Here is a 20,979-nt window from a genome sequence, read left to right on the forward strand (position 1 = left end):
CACCTAAAGGTGTCAAACCCTGCCTGGATACATTCCATTGCATAACCTCTCACCTCTAACTCCTCTACCCCACATATTCCTGTCTTTGGTCACTCAATACATCCACCTTTCTGTGCCAAATGGAATGAAAACAGGTTCTTTGTTACCCTCATTAGATGGTTCTTGCATATCTATCAAGCCCATCTCCAACGCATAAAACAAGAATGGCCCATGGAAATGGGAATAAAATGACTACAGTTTCCTCCTGCCTGTATGATTAGTCTCTCCTTATTCTAGACAGCAGTGTCCCAGAGATTAATTCTTAATTCCTAAAGAGAAAAGTAGGAAATAATTGTGAACCATGAAGAGCTTAGCGTCGAATGTGTCAGCGGAATTGGCTAACAGGTAATAGCAGATGAAGTCAATGCAGAGGGTGAACTGATTCATTTTGGTACACAGAATATGGAGAGATTATACAAAGGGATGGTTGAGCAGAGGGACCTGGGCCGATATGTATATATTGTCGACGAGATGTTGTTTGGAATGGAAGGTTTTGTTTTAAAAAATAGTCTGGGACATTTTTCCACTGGAGCCGAGAAGGTTGAAGGGTTATAGAAGTTTATAAAATCATGAGGGGCAGAGATAAGATGAATAGCAAAGGTCTTTACCCGAAGGTGGGGAGTTCAAAACTGGGGGGCATATTTTTAAGGTGAGAAGAGAAAGATTTAAAAAGGGCATGAGGAGCAACTTGTTTACAGAGTGGTCACTGTGTGGAATGAACTTCCAGAGGAAGTGATGGATGCAGGTACAGTTATAACATTTAAAAGACATTTGGATATGTACATGAATAGGAAAGATTTGGAGGCATATGGCCAAACGTAGGTAGGTGAGACTAGTTTAGTTTGGGAACATGGTCGGCATGGACTAGTTGAACCATGCTGTGTAACTCTATGACTCTATGACAGACGATATTGAGGGGTGTTAACAAAATCATACAATACCCTATGTTTTATTAATAGAGGTATAAAGTACAAGAACAAGGAGGTTATATTAAACTTGTTGAAGACCCTAAGCTTGCCCTCACCTGGAGTATTGCATCCAGTTCTGGGAATGCTCTTTAGGAAGGATATCTAAAGGCACTGAACAGAGTTCAGAAAGAATTCATGAGGATAGTTCCTGAGAGAAGGAACTTCAGTTATGATGATAGATTGGAGCAATTAGGACTGTTTTCCTTGAAAAGGAGGCTAAGAGGGAATAGGACAGAAGTGTCAAAATGAGGAAGAGTAGATAGGGAGTAACTGTTCCCACTCATTTAACAATCAAGAATAAGACCGCATTGATTTGAAAGAGTTGGTGAAAGAAGCAGAAGTGACACGAGGAAGAATTCTTTCAGACAATGAGTAGTTAAGGTCTGGAATACGCTGCCTGAGAGAATGGTGGAGGCAGGCTCGAGTAAAACATTCAAAAAGGAACAAGAATGTGAATCGATCATTGGGAGAGCCAGCACAAGGTACACACACACACACACACACACACACACGATGCTGCCTACGTGCATAAATAAACCCATGTCTGAGCACACCATTTGTCTTTGAACACACACTTATGTATACACAAATATGTATTAACGTGAAGGACACAAATATCAGTTACTCCAACAAGAGCTCTCCACACCCATAATGATGGGGTGTCTGGACAAGGCTTCCCTCCCCTTAGCCATGTATTCTCCTGGGGATTGTAAGACAATTGCATAAAACTTTGAAGAGCTATTTACCGTTTCTTACCAAGTAAAGCTGTGCATGTGTTTGTGTTTCAGTGTAGTTTTGTAGCATCATGTGAGCACCTCTGAACAGAATGTGGTTTGTTGAGCAATTTTTCTCACAAAAGTGTTGCTCTTTCACAAATTGGTGGGGGTTACATCTTGGGGCAAGTTTGAACAGCCAATTCTTTCCCAGTGGAATGAACCCAGAAGTACAGCACAGAAGGAGATTGTTTAGCCCTGTGTTGCCCAAAACATGTGTAATACCACTTTCCAGTTCTTGATTCACAGCATTTTAAGTAATGGTGTATATGCTTTATGAATGTAATGAAGCTTTCTTCACCTATTACCTTTCCAAACAACAGGTCCCAACTTCCCCTCACTCTCCAAATGAAAAGATTGGTCCTTGACCCCCCACCAAAGCTTTTGACAAATTTTAACTCTACCATCCCTGGTTATTGACCTGTCTGCTGAGTAAGTAAGAGTTTCCTATCCACTCTACGCCACTGATAATTTTATAAGCCTCAATTAAATCTCTCCTCTATTTCAAAGAAATCAATGCCCAGCCTACCCAATCCTTCCCCCTTCGACCTCTGGCAACATCCTCATAAATTTCCTCTGTGCCCTCTCCCGTGTGATCTGATCCTTCCAGTAATCTGGTGATCAGAACTGTTTGCAGTGCTCCAGTAGCTGGCGGACGAGTGTTGTGTACAGCTCTGCTCTTATTCTATGGATCCTGTAGTCACGTCGACCCAAGTGACAGACAGGAGCAATAATCCAGGAGAATCATGGTCACCTCTGCAATCAGGCAACCCTCACTGAGGGGAAAGTCCCAACAGATAAAAACAAATAAAAATAAAAACCGCACTGGCAAGTTTCAAATGACGACGTATGTGAGTTTGGTTTTTGGGGAACCTGTCCTGAAACATAAAACAAGCACATTCTGCTGGTCGAACATGACCTCGAACTCCCTACAGGGCAAGTTCTGGAATACCTTATTTTACCGTGTGCTTTTAGACATGAGGAAGCCTGAGAATCAATGTTATATTGACTGTAAAATGATTTTTCTGCAGTGTGAAGAATATACTTGAAATAATAGTCGTTCACTGGCTGAACAATGCTTATTAACAGCAACAATTAAAGGAATGTGTTAATAATCAGCACTTCTGCCCAATTTAATGAATGCCAAGCTATACTTTGCATAAATCTCATTTCTGACAAAGCCGATAAAGGCTTGAGAGCATTTAGAAGCTCAAGTTCCAGGGTGTTATAATCTGAAACCCTTCCAGGATCCACAGGGTTAAAGAGGTCACCTCTAATATAAATAATACAAAATCACATCTAACCCCTTGCTGCTTAGGCTGAGATATTGAGCCATTCAAGTCTCCCTTTTGTTAACATATGGTGCTGGGTGGGCCCCAGGCTTGAGAGCGAGAGGTGAATTTTGTCGGTCTGAGGTTTACAGGAACGGCCAGAGGGTGTCATTCAAATGGAAATTGCTGCCATATGTCTGCCTCCACCAGCCTAGGGGGTGGCCAGCGAGACTAAAAGAGAGTGGGAGACAGACAGAGAGAGGGACAGAAATGCAAGGAGCGCAAAGGGATAGAAATAATGGCAAAAGTTGAAACAAAAATGAAATGAGATAAGGAAGGGTCAAAAAGGTGGGGGGGGGGAGAAAAAAAACAAAGAGGCCTTACAGTCTGAGAAACAGAAAAGAGTGGAAAAGAAAGAGATAGTATGAGAGAGATGGGATCTTAAAGAGTGGCTAATGCCAGTCTCCTTGCTTCAGAATGCTGGAAATGGGATTGTTAGAATGATAGGAGTAGGTGCCCACGCTAGCAGTGACACCTAATGGGCTTCCCTACAGATCCGTGTGGATTTGCCTGTTTTCTCAGTCTGGAACGTGGCAATCTGGCCAATGTTGTGCAACTGACAAGAGTCCCCACAGGGGTGCCCTCTCGCTAATCTGGCAGGCACATTGCAACATATTGGGCAGCTGATTTCTCTGGGATCGATTGCTGTTTGAACGCGGTAAAAAGGAGCTCACGCACGGCAGCATTTGGCAAGAACACCGGCTTCAAGCTGACCATGCACTTCCAGCCTTACAGGTGTAGCAGCAGTGGGTCCACGGGACACTGCGAATAAACAGCCATAAAGTTCACACACAAAGGCCCTAACGAATATCAACATCAAGATTGCTTGTTCCACGACTGTGCCTATTCTTTATTTTTTAATTACTAATCAGGTACGCAATCAGCCACATCTGGATTTCCAATTAGCCACACACAGTTGTTGGCTCATGCAATGGTCGACACAGGGTTAAATAGCTCAATTTGGATTCCAATCTCAATGCTAATGTTGGAATTTCCTCCACTGGTGCTATCTGAAACATACATCTCCTAAGTTAATATTCTACTATTCTATTTAAGTCAGTAAGTGCAGACTGGATTCCCAACTGGGAATGAACAGGACGGCAGAGTCTTGATCACATCTAAACTCCACTGAGACGCTCTTGACACCAAGAGATTGCAAACATGTGTGGAGTGCCACGGTGGGATTTGAACCCAGAACGTTAGCCTAGAGTTCTTTTCCATGAATCCAGTGCCATATCCACTAATCTACACCACCCTTCCCACTCGCAGGAGGATCCCAGGTTCCCTGTAATGTGACTGACTGAACTCCACATCAGAAGATCCTGATGGGGAGGGTTCGGAGAGCCTTCCAGTGGGAAGATGAGCAACTTTACTGGAACCAGCAAATGGAGCTGACTACAACAGTGACCATGCCCACAACCATGCCACAAAGCTGTGCTCCAGCTTTTTTTTAATATTCATTTATGGGATAAGGGAGTCACTGGTTAGGCAGCATTTATTGTCAATCCAAAATTCCCCAGAGGGCAATTAAGAGTCAACCACATTGCTGTGGGTCTGGAGTAACTTGTAGGCCAGACCAGGTAAGGACGGCAGTTTCCTTCCCGAAAGGATATTAGTGAACCAGAGGGGTTCTGGTTCCCCGATTCCCCGACAATCGGCAATGGATTCACGGTCATCATTAGATTCTTAATTCCAGACACTTATTGAATTCAAATTCCACCATCTGCCATGGAGGGATTTGAACCCGGGTACCCAGAATGTTATCCGAGTCTCTGGATTAACAGTCCAGCGATAATACCACTAGGCCATTGCCTCCCCTGAGTCTATAGGTGTGAGTCTGCTCCTCTGATGTTGTCTGACCTGCTGTGCTTTTCCAGCCTCACACCTCCAGACTCTGGCTTCCAGCATCTGCAGTCCTTATTGTCTCTGTGCTCCAGTTGAGTCTTACTCCCAACAGATGCGGCCATCCTGGCAGTCACATTTACGCTCATCATTCACAGACAACTGCTTATGTCGACACAACATGAGGTTATTTCATGTGAAGGAGAGAGCCCCTCTGTTAAAGAGTGCCTCCAAAAAACATGTGCCTTGTTTGCCTAAATCTGTTGCTAATGTGACAGTGCACATTATAAAGTTAAATGCAACTAAAGCTCCAAATGTTTCTTATTAGTGTTATTCGAGTAATTGCTTCTGGATGCAGTGCCAGCATTTAGGCTTTAAGTTAAGCTCTCCCAAAGGTTCACTTTGAATCTTCACTGCCCAGTTCATTGACCTAAGCTGGCAGTCGGAGCAGAGGTGCTAAAATTAACCTCAATGCCTTTGGGCTAACATGGGCTGGGATTGAGGAGAAAAATCAGCCAGGGTTCTTGCTCCCAATTATTCCGCTTCAGTTCCTGTCTGTGTCGGATGAAACAGGGGTGCAGGTTCAGCTGTGGCACCTAGTGCAGTGACGCAGCCTACTGTAACTCAATTCTGTGCTTAAAGATGAAGAACAGACACTTTGATCCAGAGCTTAACCAGGGACTCGTACTCCAGCAAAAGTCAATGATCTCTGAAGAGTCAAAGGATTTTGGGCGACAGTGAAGAAAGAAGAATCTAAATATAGTGACTGTTACATACTTATAGTTGTGTAAGTCATGTGACATTCTTCTATCCTCTCCTCCTCAGAAACATATTACATCAGATTAAACAATGGCATGAAACTAGATAGGACTCAGCACAAGTACAATGGGCCGAATAATCTCCTTAGATTATCAAGTGATACACCAGCAAAGAACAAACCGTTAAACAATGGGAAGGAAATGCAATTTAATGGTGCACTGCTCAAGGTGTATAATCCTTTCAATATCCATGGTACAATGTCCATTCTGCCAACAGCTGATATCTTTTCTCCTGCTGTGCCACAGTCCCAGCTGCAATTTCTGCAGAATTTGAAAAAATATTTGATAAGGCACAGTGTTAATGAAAAATAGAGCGCGAGAGAGAGAGAAAGGAAGAGAGAGAAAGAGAGAGAGAGAGAGAGAGAGAGCTATTTTGGTCAGGGCAGCTTTCAAGTGAGCTTTGGGAGACCTTAACTTAAAATGTAGATGCTGACACTGCATGCAGAAACAATCATTCCAACAGCACTAATAAGAAACCCTTGGAGGTTTAGTTGGATTGAACTTTATAATCATCACTGTCACATTAGCAGCAGACATAGGCGGACAAGGCATATGTTTATTGGAGGCAATTCTTGCAGAATTACTCTCTCCTTCATATGAGGTACCCGAGTTAGCATAGGATCAGAAACCAATGATCACTACTAAATTGCCGGTATACATATTTCCTTCACGTACCTCACTCCAGACCAGCATGGTGCCAAATATGACTTGCAATCCGTCAAAGAAATTATCTCCAATGATGATGACAGTGGCTCCTCCAGTAGTCCAGCCCTCGCTGGGACTGATGGCTTTGATGCAAGGGGTGGCTATTGAGGAAGGGGGAGACAAGAAAGGAGAATAAAATCAAGCTTCAAAATATTATGGGGCTTTTGACCAATTCCTAAAGTCACCGCGCAGGAGAAAAATATGTAAAGCAATCTAATGATGTGAGAAATCTTAGCAGGGTTTAGTTACGAGGCTTCGGTGATTCCTTGTAACTGAGGTAATGGGCTTAAACTCTGAACTCTTGTCCAAACAAAAGCCATGAATTAACATTAATTCCACACTCAGTGGAATTTCCATTGGAAAGCCCAAGATGAACTGATGCCCTCTGCAGAAAACCTAATAAAGAGTAACTATTGTATTATTGTGAATGTGTAACAGGAACCCCAAGGATGTAGGGTTAGAAACCATTTTGGTGCATGGTTCAAAGCAGCCCTCTTATTCTTAGCTGGATCATAACATCCAGGCCCAGCTGGAATCAAACAGAGGGAAAAGGTCAGAAAGGGAAGTTGTACGAGATGGAGAAGAGCTGGCAGGTTTTCAGACGATTGGTATTTGTGTAACACGGTGCTTGGTTAACTATATCCAGAGGGAGCTGAGTGCTCTCAGCTGCGTCCAGCTCAGGAGGTGGGAAGGGGGAGCAGTCAGCTGGTGCTCATTCCCCGATCACCATAGGGTAATCCCGACTAGATAACAGCATGCATGTGCTCCTGACAATTAACAGCCTGACTCAGCTCTCCTGTTCCCCACTGGTCGGGTTGTTGGCCGGTGTTCATCTATGAGCTGGGCAAGTAACAAGAGGGCAGGTAACACCTTTGGAACCCATTAGCCTGCCTCAAGCTGCCAACCCCAGATTGAAGTTTTAAAAACTTGAGAAATTCAAAATGGAAGCGAGGTGCTAAGACTTATGACAAATATATTCCATCTAATTCCAGGAGTACATGGACTGTTTCATAGGAACGCAGGTCTTAGGGACACAAGTAGGCTATTCATTCTTTCGAGCAAAGCATGACTCATCTGACACCCTGCTCCCAAACAACAAGGCTGGACAGAGCCAGCAGGGTTGGAGTCAGGAACTTTATCCTAACCTGCCTGGTGGAAAACTGGCACAATCATATCAGAATCATAGAGCTGTACAGCACAGATACAGACCCTTCAGAACAACTTGTCCATGCCGACCAGATATCCTAAACTGATCTAGTCCTATTTTCCAGCATTTGGCCCATATCCCTCTAAATCCTTCCTATTCACGTACCCATCCAGGTGCCTCTTAAATGTTGTAATTGTACCCACCTCCACCACTTCCTCTGGCGGCTCGTACCATACACGCACCACCCTCTGCATGAAAATGTTGCCCCTTAGGTCCTTTTTAAATCTTACCCCACTCATCTTAAATCTATGCCCTCTACTTTTGGACCCCCTTTTGTTCACCCAATCCATGCTCTTCATGATTTTATAATCCTCTATAAGCTCACCTCTCAGCCTCCGATGCTGCAGGGAAAAAAGCCCCATTCTATTCAGCCTCTCCCTTTAGCTTAGACCCTCCAATCCTAGCAAATTCCTTCTAAATTTGTTCTGATCCCTTTCAAATTTAACAGCATCATTCTCATAGCAGGGAGACCGGAATTGAACACAGTATTCTAAAAGTGGCCTAATCAATTTCCTATACAGTTGCACATGACATTCCAATTCTTATATTCGATGCACATGCCAATGAAGATAAGCGTACCAAGCACCTTCTTCACTATCCTGTCTACCTGCGATTCCACGTTCAAGGAACTATGCACCTGCACCCCTAGGTCTCTTTGTCCAGCAACATTCCCCAGGGCCCTACCATTAACTGTATAAGCCTGCCTGGTTTGCTTTACCAAAATGCAACACCTCACATTTATCTAAATTAAACTTCATCTGTCACTCCTTGGTCCATTGGCTCATCTGATCAAGGTCCCACTGTACTTTGAGATAATCTTCTTCACTGTCCATTACCCCACTACTTTTGATATCATTTTAGCTGACAAGCCAAATATTATTTAGTAAGTTTACTGCATTTAGAAAATTATAGAATTAGACAAAGTCAATATAATTTTAAAAATGGAAAATCTGTTTGACAAGGTCATTACAGTGTTCTTGAGGATGTAAAGAGCATGGTCGACAAAGGAGAACCAGTAGATGCAACATACTTGGGATGAAGCATTTGGCAAAGGTCCACACAAAAGCAAGGTCCTTAGCACAGATAGAGGACTGGCTAACATGAAGAAAATAGTCAACTTGAATGAGGCATTTTCAAACTGGCAGGTTGTAACTCAGAGTGTCACGGAGCTCAGCGTTGGGGTCTCACGATCTAAAATTTATATGAATGACTTGCATGAAAGTAAATGTTGGACACTATATTGAAGGAAGGATATACTTGCTTTGGAGATAGTGCAGCAAATATTCACTAAGTTGATCCCTGGAACAAGAGGGTCATCCTAAGATGAGAGGCCGAGTAAACTGAAACTTGAATAAACGAGAAGTCCTCTCATTGAAGCATACAAGGTTCGGAAGGAAGTAAACAGGCTAGATGCTAAAATGTTCTTTCCACAGGCTGGACAATCTAGATCATGTGGGCACATTCTCAGGAGAAGCAGCCAATCATTTAGGACTGAAGTGAGGAGAAATTAGGATGAGAGTTTTTGGGACTGCCTATTTCAGAGTGTGGCAGATGCTTCTCGGTTCAATGTTTTTAAGGCTGAGATGGACAGATTAGTTGTCTCCAAGGGAGTGGGGAGATGGGAAACAAACAAAGTGGAGTCAAAGTGGAAGAGCGAGTGCTCCAATTTCCTCCCGCAGTCTAAAGATGTGCAGGTTAGGTGGATTCGCCATGCTAAATTGCCCATAGTGTCCAGTGATGTGCAGGCTAGGTGGATTAGCCATGGGAAATGTGGCGTTACGGGGGTAGGTAGGAGGGTGGATCTGGGTGGGGTGCTCTTCAGAGGTGCAGTGTGGACTTGATGGGCCAAATGGCCTGCTTCCACATTGTAGGGATTCTATGATCAGTCAGGATCATATTGAATGGAGAAGAACAAGTTTGAGAGGCCATTCAACCTACTCCAGCTCATATTTCTATGGAATTGTCATCATCCAAAAGTACTGGAGGCTGGGACAGTGAAATTATTCAAGGCTGCTAAGAGTTTTGATAGACAGAGGAATCAATGTTTAATTTTTTGGGGTGTGGTGGGAGTGGGAGGAGCAGACAGGAAAGTGGACTTAAGATCGCAATCCAATCAACCATGCTCTAAGTGAATTTCAAGCCAAGAAGGCTTGATGAGCTGAATGGCCTACTCCTGTTCCTATGTTCTTAAATCCTAATCTTCCTAAATAAGAAGGTCTTGAATTTCTGCAGTACTCTCACAATCTCAAGATGTGCCAATGCATTTATAGCCAATTAATACATTTGACGTGCGACCACTATTATAACTTTGGAAAGGTACAGCCAATTTTTGCACAGCTTGCTGCGAAACAGAGACCAGATTATCAGTTTGTTGAAAAGTAGGAGAATTTGCTGTATCTTCTTCAAAAGTAGTGCCATGGAATACTTTACAATTCCAGAGTGGACAAGCAGGACCTCAGTTTATGTCGTATTTTAAAGACCCAAGAGTCGGTTCATATTAGCTGCTGAGGTCTCTGCAGAAAGACTTGAACCTTGTGGACAGGAAGGTACAGTGTTCTCACTGGTTATACACAAACACAAACACAGCACTGAGTGTAACCTGACAGCAACTTTACAAACTCTGAAGTACAAGCTGAGTGAGAGACAATGTGAATCGTGACAAAGAACTAGATTTCACTGTCCAATGTTGCAAATCCACTGAATACAGTTGCCAAAAGCAACTTTTGATTTGATTGATACCATTAGCTGAAGAAGTCACTCGATTGCTGTTAATCTCAGTCACATTGTCACTCAGCTCAGTTTAAAGGGATATCCCTCACATACAAAACAAACCTTGTCAAAAACTTTAAAAACAAATTTAAAATCATGCTTGGTAAACCATTTTAGTTTCTTTTATTAGTTGCACTCTCTGCTATCAGAAACTGAACTGGACTAGCCATAAAAATACAGTGGCTATAATTGCATATTAGAGGCTGGGAATCTGGCAGTAACTCACTCCTGACTCTCCAAAGCCTGTCCACTGTCTACAAGGCACAAGTCAGGAGTGTGATGGAATACTCTCCACTTGTCTGGATGAGTGTAGCTCAAACAACACTCAAGAAACCTGACACCAGCCAGGGCAAATCAACCACTTGATTGACACCAGATCAACAGACATTCACTTCCTCCACCACTGACACTCAGTAGCAGTAGTACAACATATATTCCAGCAATTCATCGAGGATCCTTAGACAGCACCTTTCAAACATCTACCACTTGGACAGACAAGGGCGGCAAACACATGGTAAAGCCGGCACCTACAATTTCCCCTCCAAGACACAAACCATCCTGGCTGGGAAACGTATTGCTGTTCCTTTACTGTTGCTGGGTCAAAATCCTGGAACTCCCTCCCTAACAGCACTGTGGGTGTGCCTAAATCCTAAGAGCTGGTGCAGTTCAGGAAGGTAGCTCAGCACTACTCTCTCCAGGGCAATTAAGAATGGGCAATAAATGCTGGCCCAGCCTGCAATGCCTACATGCCATGATTTTTTTAAAACAAAAACCATTGCAGTATTAAGAGATAGTAGAAACTGCCGATGCTGAGATAACAAGGTGTAGTGCTGAATGCACACAGCAGGCCAGGCAACATCAGAAGAGCATCTAAAGAAGGGTCCAGACCCAAAATGTCAGCTTTCCTGCTCCTCTGATGCTGCTTGGCCAGCTGTGTTCATCCAGCTCTACACCTTGTTATCACATTGCAGTATTAAATAGTTCTAAACTATCTAAATGTCCAATCTGTACATTGGTAGTTCCTTGCATGAAGAACTCCATGACTTTAGTCTTTAATTTGGAGTTTACTGAGTTCAACCTGTATTCCCTTGATCCACTCCTGCATGTTGAAATCATCTCATGGATTTGCTTTCTCTAGCCAGTTAATGTTAAAGTAAGTTGTGGTGCCTAGTCAGCCACCTCGGTTTAGGATCATTTGGAATCAAACAGGAGATCTCGCAAAATAAAAGCAAAATATGGTAAACGCTAGAAATCTGAAATAAAAAGTGCTGGAGTAACTCAGCAGGTCTCGCAGCATCTGTGGAGAGCTTTCTCTTCAGACGGAGAAGAATCCTTTTCAGCTCAAAATGTTAACGCTGATTCTCTCCTCATGGATACTGGCAGGTCTGCTGAGCATTTCTGCTTCTTTCTGTTTTCCATAATGTGGACGTTCCAATCTGTATACATCACTTTCTCATCTGGGAGCACATGTGTATAAAAAACTAGCTGACCCCCTGTTTGGGTTACATGTGATACTGTCGATGGTACAATAGGGGTGACTCTTGGAAGAGTATGATGGGAAAAGTATGACTAGAGGAATCAAGCGTAACAATTAAACTTCCCTCTGAAATGTTTTACTATCATAGAGGAAATATGCTGAAGTCTGGCATCTAGTGCATGGCAGAATAATTATGACATGTGAGTAACACTTACACAAAGCACACGCAGGACTTTTAACACATCAATGTCATTCACTTGTATGATTTTGTATCTCATTAATAGAGTGTATTACATTTGCAACATATTAACATTTGGTATGTAGGCTGAAACCGCAGTTCAATTTATCTCCTGGCTATATTGTAAAGTCATCAAACACACTGCACTTAACTGGACTTAAATATGAAAAGCATAAACTATTCAAAGCATCAGAATAGGCTTTAAGTGGGCACCGTCTTTGTGCACAGTTTGTTTGCAAACTATTTCTCAGATTGGGAGAATGAAGCCGATCAGGAAAACTATTAGAATAAGTGCAACGATGCACGTTAATGCAACTTACAGCTTCTCATCGCAGTTTCATGAGCAAACAAAAAAGTGATGTTATTTGTGGTTTTCTATATATGAACCCATGTAATGGAACACCGACAGTTGGGGTCTGTTGAGTCAGATATCATGAAGCTTATTTACAACACTAACTATTTACAAAGCCATGATTTCACAGATTAACAGTTTGGGTTCTGTGCTTACTGATGTCATTGTATGATGCATAACTGACTGAGTGAATAAAGACATGATACTGACTACAATGCGCAGAGAGACTGAGTGAAGGCAAGTGTTGTACCTTTGTACTGGAACAGCATGTGTCATGATGTCATGCAACTGTCTTAAAGGTACAGGCCTGAGTGGTCAGGGATCTATGCTGCAATACAACAAAAAGGTGCGGCCAAAGACTTTTGGATGAACAGCAAGACACTTTAGAGGTACACCACAGTGACATGGCTGGTGTGATTTTGAGGTTAGAATGGGGTGAGGAGGATGAAGGACTAACACAGCAGTGTAACCACACAATAAATGAGAACACTGCATCATTTTGTAGGCTGGAAATACATGATGTATTCAAGGCACTTAAGGGTTAAATCACAGACTGTCATTTAGATAATCTTTCCTATTGGAAAGATGGCCTCACAATACAGGGCTCCATAAAATGCTGTGCTCTCAGAGGTATTACATGGCATAAAATGCTAATTCAGGTTATTATAGACAGGCTTTTATTAAATATAATATGCCCCAGTTGTTTAAAAGCTTTGCAAATTTGATTGTTTTATGAGTGTGGTGTAAATGTCATCTCAAGCTTTGAAGCACCAGGCAGACAATCAGGACTCTTGCAAGACTGATCTGAGTCGATCAAAGGCCAGGCACTGAGGGAATTGCTGGGAAAACATGGAGAAGCGATAAAAATCTAACAGATTAATTGGTTTAAATTTCATTTCGGGATGTTGAACTTTGACTTGAGATCCTAATGCCGTTTCTGTAAGTCAGGGTCTAATTACTAGAATTCCAATTTTCCTGCACACAAAATGAGAAGGGGGTGGGGAGGTTGGGAGGGCCTAAACGTTGAGCCCAGAGAATACATTTTATATCCAATTTCATCTGCCGACATGATGTCACCCGGGACTTTTTTTTTAACCCTGCGTTGTCTCCAGAGTCTTCTCTGTTTGCATCGGCTATGAGCTGGGAGTGACAGCCTTTACAGTGTGTTTGTGGCCTGCCACTGGGGTAAAGGCAGGCTCGGCAAACTACCTTCACCCATCCAGGCTGGGGCAAGGAAATCAGTTTTGTCATTTCGCCCTTAAATGTCTCCCAATGAGTGAAGGCGGTGTCCTTTCCTCAGGAATCCAGGGGGAACCGGAATTTTCTTTCAACTTCGTTTTCGGTTGGGTTGGTGATTCGGCACCGGCCCATGCCAAGAGGCAGATTTCATACAATTCACCCAATCCTCACCGCAGTGGTAACTTAACTTGACAGTGCCCTTGACAGCGAATACCACGGCAGACCATTCCAACAATGAGGAAAGTGAGAGGTGGCAGGAAATGCCAAGTCCTCACAGTGGGCACAAGGCTTTCGTCAAGGTGCAGAGTTGCTTTGTCAGAAGGGTACCGGGATGAGGGTTTTCGGTGGAGAAGCTGCTCTTCTTTGTGCAGAGAACCCATGGGGAGATGTTTAAAATTAAAAGGTGTCTTGGATAGGGCAGAACTGTTTCCACTGGCAGGAAGGTCAGAAACCAGAGGGAACAAATTTAAAATAATTGGCCAAAAGAGCACTTATAGGGGAGTGAAAAATTAAAGCTAAGGGTTTTCATTTTAAGCAGCAAGCTCTGAGAATTCAACGGGATTGCATCAATGCTTGAAGAGGAGACATTTTCAAGATTACATGGGAAGAGTGGGTGAGCAAGATTAATTGGATCGCTGTGTCAAAGAGCCAGCACAGGCACAACAGGCTGAATGGCGTCCTTCTGTCCAATAGGATTGACAGGCAGCGGAGGAGCATCACAGACAAGCTGACCCGTGTCTCCACCAGACATTTGCACAAACGTGTGACACTTTCCAGCAGCTACGAAAACAGTGAGGCAGGAATAAGGAACCAGGAATCCTGGCTTGACATTTTTGTTTCGAAGAAAGCCACAGCAGTAATAAGGGAGCTCGTGGTCCTGAATGCAAATTGGATGGAAAATCTCAATTTCAATATAAGCAAATTCCGCCGTGCCAATTTGGGGCCCCAACTTTCCGGCTGTCACTGGCTCTTCGAGCAGCCCTGACCTGACAATATTATTTTCAATGAGAGGCGATCTTGAACATAATCAGAACTTTCTGGAAAGGCACATCAGATCAGTCAGCGCCTGCAGACAACCAGTGAGCACCTCAGCAAGATTCCCTTCCCCGACTCTTCAGGAACCTGACTCGTCTGCCACCCAAGGGCATGTGTTCCCTGTTTCAGATCCCCAGGATTTGTGGTATTTTACCTCAGAACGGGACGCCGTGTCAGAGAGAAAGCTTCGGACCCAAACTGAGATGTTCCCGATTGAAGGCCTCAGCAATCTCACTGACCGTTCTCCTGAGGCATTAGAGGCTGTGGCAAGAAGGAAGTGCGAGGGTTCACTTCTGACTTTTTGTCTCACGGGCCCATTTAAACAGGTGCTCGCCCGTTCAGTCACCCGCACAGGAATCTCAAAACGTACTCAATAATGTAAAATCACTAATGTGAAAACTCAGTGTTTCGTTAATCAACGGACAGCCAGGAGATTTGGCTTGGTCTTTCAGGAGATTGGCGAATGGATGTAGTAGGTTAGACACAGGACCTTCCACCTTTGGAATTCAGGTTTGAATCCAGCTCTGATCCCGTAATGAAAGTTAGCTCTTTTCTTTCCACAAACATGCAAATTAGCAGTAGGCCATTCAGCCCCTCTAGCCTCCTCTGCTATTCAATAAGATCAGGGCTGATATGATTGTAACCTGAAATCCATCTTCACACCTACCCCTGATGATCTTTCAGCCTTTTGCCTATCAAAAATCTGTCAAACCTCTGCCATAAAAATATTCAAGAACTCTGACTCCATCAACCTTTCAGGAAGAGAATTCCAAAGACTCTCCACCCTCAGAGAGAAAATAAATAGTCTAATCTCTTTCGAGTTATCAACTCCTAGTTTTAGATTCTCCCATTAGAGGAAGCATCCTCTTCACAGCTCTGCTGTCAAGACCCCTCAGGATTGCATACGTTTCAGAAATGCATGCAGGCCATCTCAACCCAATTCCTTGCAGTCAAAGGTGCACACAGCAACATCTCAATTTGTCACTCCAAAAGGGGAAGCCAATGCTGTTCCAAGAGTGAAAGACTTCTCTTGCCCAGAGTGGAAAGAGTTCAACCGACAGGGAAGACTTGCTATCGACGATGGTATCTGAAATGGAAAGCTTCAAAAAGATCTAGCAGGATCAATACCCGAGTTATAATGTAAACTCAGTCCTAGCATCTCTTTTTCTGTGGTGCATGCTGAAGCATGGGGGGAATCCACCATTGCCAGTGATAGTATCGTTCATCCTCATGTAATTGTGTGCATTAACTTCATCCCCACTCTGATACCCCCCAGCCCACTCACTACCCAAGGGATTATCCTGACAGCACTGGCCGTGGTTCCCCTAGTGCCTCAGCTATTAGTCTGAATAGTGAGCATTGGGCCATTTGACCATGGAATCCACCAAAGATGAGCCAACCCCTATCCTTTAAATCTCAAGACATATGTACCAGCAGGGGTGGCATCGGCAGTGGGATAGGATGAAGCCTGCAGGGAGGGAACGGGCTGCAGTAGAGTGGAGAAGGTGGGGTGGGCTGGTCTAGCAGAATGCTGTAGGCATGCCAAGGGAGGGGGATCAGCTGGGAAGAGCTGGAATGAGACAGCATAGAGTGATGTGGCTTAGGACAGGATAAAGCAGAATGAGACAGGATGTGCTGCCATGGTAGAAGGCTAAAATATATGTATAGTGATTGGAATGGGATAGAAGTGATAGAGTGGGACGCAATGAAAATGGCAAAACAATCAAGAGAAGAACTGACAGCTGCAGCTCCCCGAAGTACATCTGGTCCTAATCGGAAAGGATCAGCTGTATAAATATTCAGTATTTTTGTTTTAATAAGGTGGGGGTCTTTTTTTTTCAAAAATTTAGTCATTGTAAGGCTAATGATCATACTTGATGTTAATGGTTTTAGACACACTCACATCACACAATAATGCTTGAATTATTCAATACAATTGTGCAGTGCAGCACCTGGACCAGATTACACTGACTACGTAATATGAGGCAAGGGTCCCTGGAGGACTCTCAGTACTCACAGCCTTGAGATGTTTGTCACTCCTCTCCCAATTTCACCCTTCTCTCTGCTTCCAATGCTGATTCCTGGTGTGCAGATCCAGCTGCGGGGACTGACCCTATGGGCATCCTTCACATGGGAGTGTTGAGGTCAAATGCCAAAGGCTATTCAACTGTGGGGGGCATCACCACCAAGCACAGTACTGCTTTTACCAGGCCTCCCCATATGGAAGCTATCCAACAGGGTTAACCGGATAGCAATTAAGAGCATTATCTCTGGCTGAGATCAGTGATATCAGACATTCTGAGCTGTGCATTGGACAATGTAAAGATGAACATTTCTCAAACTATGACAAATTGGCTCATGATATGGACACCTATGTGGCACTTTCTGCTCTGCAGATCAATGGAGACCGTGATCCTCTCAAAACTAAAAGCTGTACACCACCGATAATAGGTGTTTATTCTATCACAGTGTGTCATACAGCATCCATTCAAAGGTTCAAGGCTCAAGCAAACAATCATGGGCCATCTTTAATACATTTTATGTCAATTATTGTAGTTTAAATGGCAGCTCAACCAAAATTACAATTCACATGTCCAGGAGAAATAAAACAGCAGCATTAACAGTGATTATGTTACCATTGGTACTGATCCCATTATCACAATAACAGAGCTTCAGCTGGATAGTATCTGTGACCACTGTAATTACCCTCAAAGGAGAGGGCTCATGTGGGGAAGTGATAGTGCCCCTACCTCTGATGTAGGAGGCCCCGCTTCATGTCATGCTTGCTCCAGAGGTACGTACATACATCTCTGAACTGGTTTATTTGAGGATATCATGATCCTCAACGGGACAATCTGAGGGGCCTTTTCTGTAAAAGTGTTACAGTTGAAGATGATCCAAAAATGAGGAGCTGGTCCCTCTACACCTGACCCTAAATGTTACACAGTGCAAACAGAGTCTGCTTCAAAAGGCAACTTTAATTGGTTTGGGGATTGCTGGACATTACTCACTTCAAAAGAGTCTTTGTTTAACTGAGGTTACAATCTGATTACTATCTATAGTAACATTGTCTATGTTACTTATAACAACAAACATACCATTTGATCATTTTAAATCAGCAGCATCTCCTGGCAAACAGAAAAATCATCATCCAGCCTAAAAGTTTGGTGAGGACAGAATTGGACTCCATTGGAGATCCTTGTTTGAAAAGGTGGCCTGTACTCTGTGCCTTAGCTTTTACACGATTTACCTGCAGGAACTATATCGCACCAAGAATTAGTGCCTCCACCTAGCGAGGAAGTTGAAGGGGGAAAACAAAAAATCTCCGTGTTTAACCCGAAAGAAAGCAGAGGAGCAAACAATCAAATCACTTGTAAACACAAATCAATTCCATCAAGAATACTGCAGCCCGCTTCCCAGAAGGCATAAACTTGATAGCAAGGCAATTTGAACAAAATTCATTTCTCTTTGTTTTCTCTTTTTCTCTCAAATGAACAAGTTGGTAAACTTCATGCCAATTTGTAAGGGGGAATAATTTGACTTTATAAAATATGAGACTGAAAAGATGCAAGAAGAGACACAGAACAGTTCCAAAGACTAATCTTGGCCAAAGTCGAATCTTTTACAAGGTTTGAAATTGTGCATGGGGATTATCCAGATGGTAGGAAGAGGCTCCATCTGATAGGATTAGACCTTTGTGGCTCCCTCTGTTCCATCTGTTCTTTCCCTAGAGCCTACATACACCACAATCCAACAACCACAAATGCAACTTCTGTCCCCACTGCCCGCACATCATTACAGACAAGGCTTTATTATTGCAGCACTTTTTGTCTTATTTATTTCGGAAAAGAAAATGTCTCTGTACCTTAGAATCCCAATGTGCAATAATGCTCTTTTAATCCTTTGAGTTTCCAACAGAAATTTGATTTAAACATCTCTCGCTAATTATAGGAGATGTTATTGTTTTTTATTTTCATCCATATGGGAATAGAGTTAAGCTTTCTGCATTTATTAATAGATCGGGATGGTTGCTCCCTTTGGAAATATGGGATTTGCATTCCAAACAAATCATTTGTGAATCACCCACTGAATCTCTGGGATTAATCCTTCAGTTTCTCTTGATCGTCTTGTCACTGACTTAACACAACTTGTGACTGCCATTAAGCACTCACCCCTCCAAACCCTTTACATGACCAGAGGTCCTGAACACAGAAAGCAGCAACCACCCTTCCCCAAACCCTACCTCCATGCTTAAGAAACGTCATCCTTCAGCACAGCACTCAAAGTGGAACATCAATTGTACAGAGCATTACCAAGGGGAAAAGGAAGAGGAAGGACGCTGAGGAACCTGGTGAAAATGGGACACATCTTTAAGATGCAAGAAGAAGGAAAAGCCAAGAGGACCAAGAACAAGATGGAATGGGAAGATGCCAATAGCCTTGATTTCGGGGCACAGGCTATGGAGGGAATGACGCAGATTCAGGAAGAGAAAGAGGAGTTGCTCCACCAACTTAGAATGATCCTGAGGAAGTATTTTAATAAAAAAGAGAATGGCCTCTCTTTTGGTGCATCTGTTCGCACAGTGCCTCATAGTTCTATGTCTCCTAACTGTAGGGATTTCAGATAGAGGCTTCTGTGGTTCCTGCACACAGACTGTGCACAGAATAATATTCTGCTCCATCGGGAGAAAGCTAGATGTGGTAAAGAAAATGAATCCCACAGTAACCCTCTTTGCTGCTTTTCAGAGAGACTGTGCCAAAACTAATAAAACTGAAATCTCTATAACGTCCTGTTTAAGATACTTACAGCTACTTTCCAATTTGCAGCCTGTATATATTATTACTACACTAACACTGAGGCTACATTATGTGTCTTTTTTAGATGTTAACTCTTCCACACCTACACTGCAGTGGTTTTTGAGAACCAGCTTCCTCTTTCGTTCATTCCCTCGAATGAAAATGCTGACTCTGTCTGGGAGTACAGTTTCTACTGGGGCCCCCTGCACTACCTGTCCCTCATGTTCCAGGTTTAGCTCTTGCTCAATAAATGAACCTACTGTGCAGCACACACATCATTCTGACTTGGAGCCACACATCGCTGATCTTTCACTATCGCTGGGTCAAAATCCTGGAACTCCCTTCCTAACAGCACAGCAAGTGCACCTGAATCAGACACAGTGCAGCAGTCCACAGCTCACCTCCACCTTCTCAAGGCCAATTCTGGATGGTGTTACCAGCAATGCTCAAATCCCAGGGATGATTAAAAGATAATCTATACCATCCCAGTACTGGAAGCACAGGGATGAGAAACACCAGAATTCTATACAGTGCACCAAGGCCAAACAAACACAAGGAACTGTGCAAGAGAGGTTAGCACAGTAGTGAATGTCACTACTGTCTGTGTGTGTAATTGGCTCAAATAAATCATTTGGGAATTCCGGGTGGGGGTATGACTTATTTTCACTCCCCCAGCTTTCGTCCTTTTGGACTAACAGTGCTCTCTTCACCAACTTTGCACAGTACAGAAGAAAGTTCAAACTCTTCCAGTCCCTAAGGTTGCTTCACACTCTGCAAACTGCAGATTCTCGTCATTTTTCTTTTCAGCTCCTGCTGCTGATAATGCCAGGGATTGTCTCGCCATCACTGAGCTCTCTTGACAGCTTTGTGAGGCATTGCACACTTGAGGGGGTCCTGAGGAGCCTCCGAAGACCATAAGGTCCCAGTCTCAATTCCTGGCTTCATCACTGAATCAACAATTGACCTCCGATGTCTGGGTTATCGAACTGAAAATGAATCAGCCAGAATAGCTTGTTACTAGCCACTGACTTCCCACTACAATGGATTTAGGACTACGGATAAGAGTGAAATTGATCTCAGCTGTAACAACTCAAAATGCCAAGCTGAAAAACGAGCAACAGGCTCTTGTGGCACAGTGATAGTGACCCAACTCTGAGCTAGAAGGCCTGGGTTTAACTCCCATCTGCTCTAGAGGCGTGTCATAACAGGCCTGAACAGGTTGGTTAAAAATATCAATGAACATGAAAACAAATTCTTTTAAAGGAAAGGAATTGGCAACAGCTGACCAAAAGCTTAATGAATGCCTTAAAAATGTACACAACTCGAGACCAGCCCACATATGTGGCAAGATGTTAGTCACAATGCCTTTTACCATCAACAATAATCATAA

The 20,979-nt window shown here is 43.3% G+C and overlaps 1 protein-coding gene across 1 annotated transcript in view; it reads right to left on the minus strand.

The window, feature by feature from the left end:
- The window catches only part of ebf1a (EBF transcription factor 1a), a 392,441-nt gene that overhangs the window by 124,241 nt on the left and 247,221 nt on the right, over window positions 1–20,979 (minus strand). Inside the window, exon 9 of the mRNA XM_048603786.1 lies at window positions 6,447–6,577. Coding sequence (XP_048459743.1) covers window positions 6,447–6,577 — 131 coding nt within the window. The remainder of the gene's footprint in view (window positions 1–6,446; window positions 6,578–20,979) is intronic.

Source organism: Rhincodon typus, chromosome 12 (assembly GCF_021869965.1).
Source record: "Rhincodon typus isolate 14 chromosome 12, sRhiTyp1.1, whole genome shotgun sequence".
NCBI lineage: Eukaryota > Metazoa > Chordata > Chondrichthyes > Orectolobiformes > Rhincodontidae > Rhincodon > Rhincodon typus.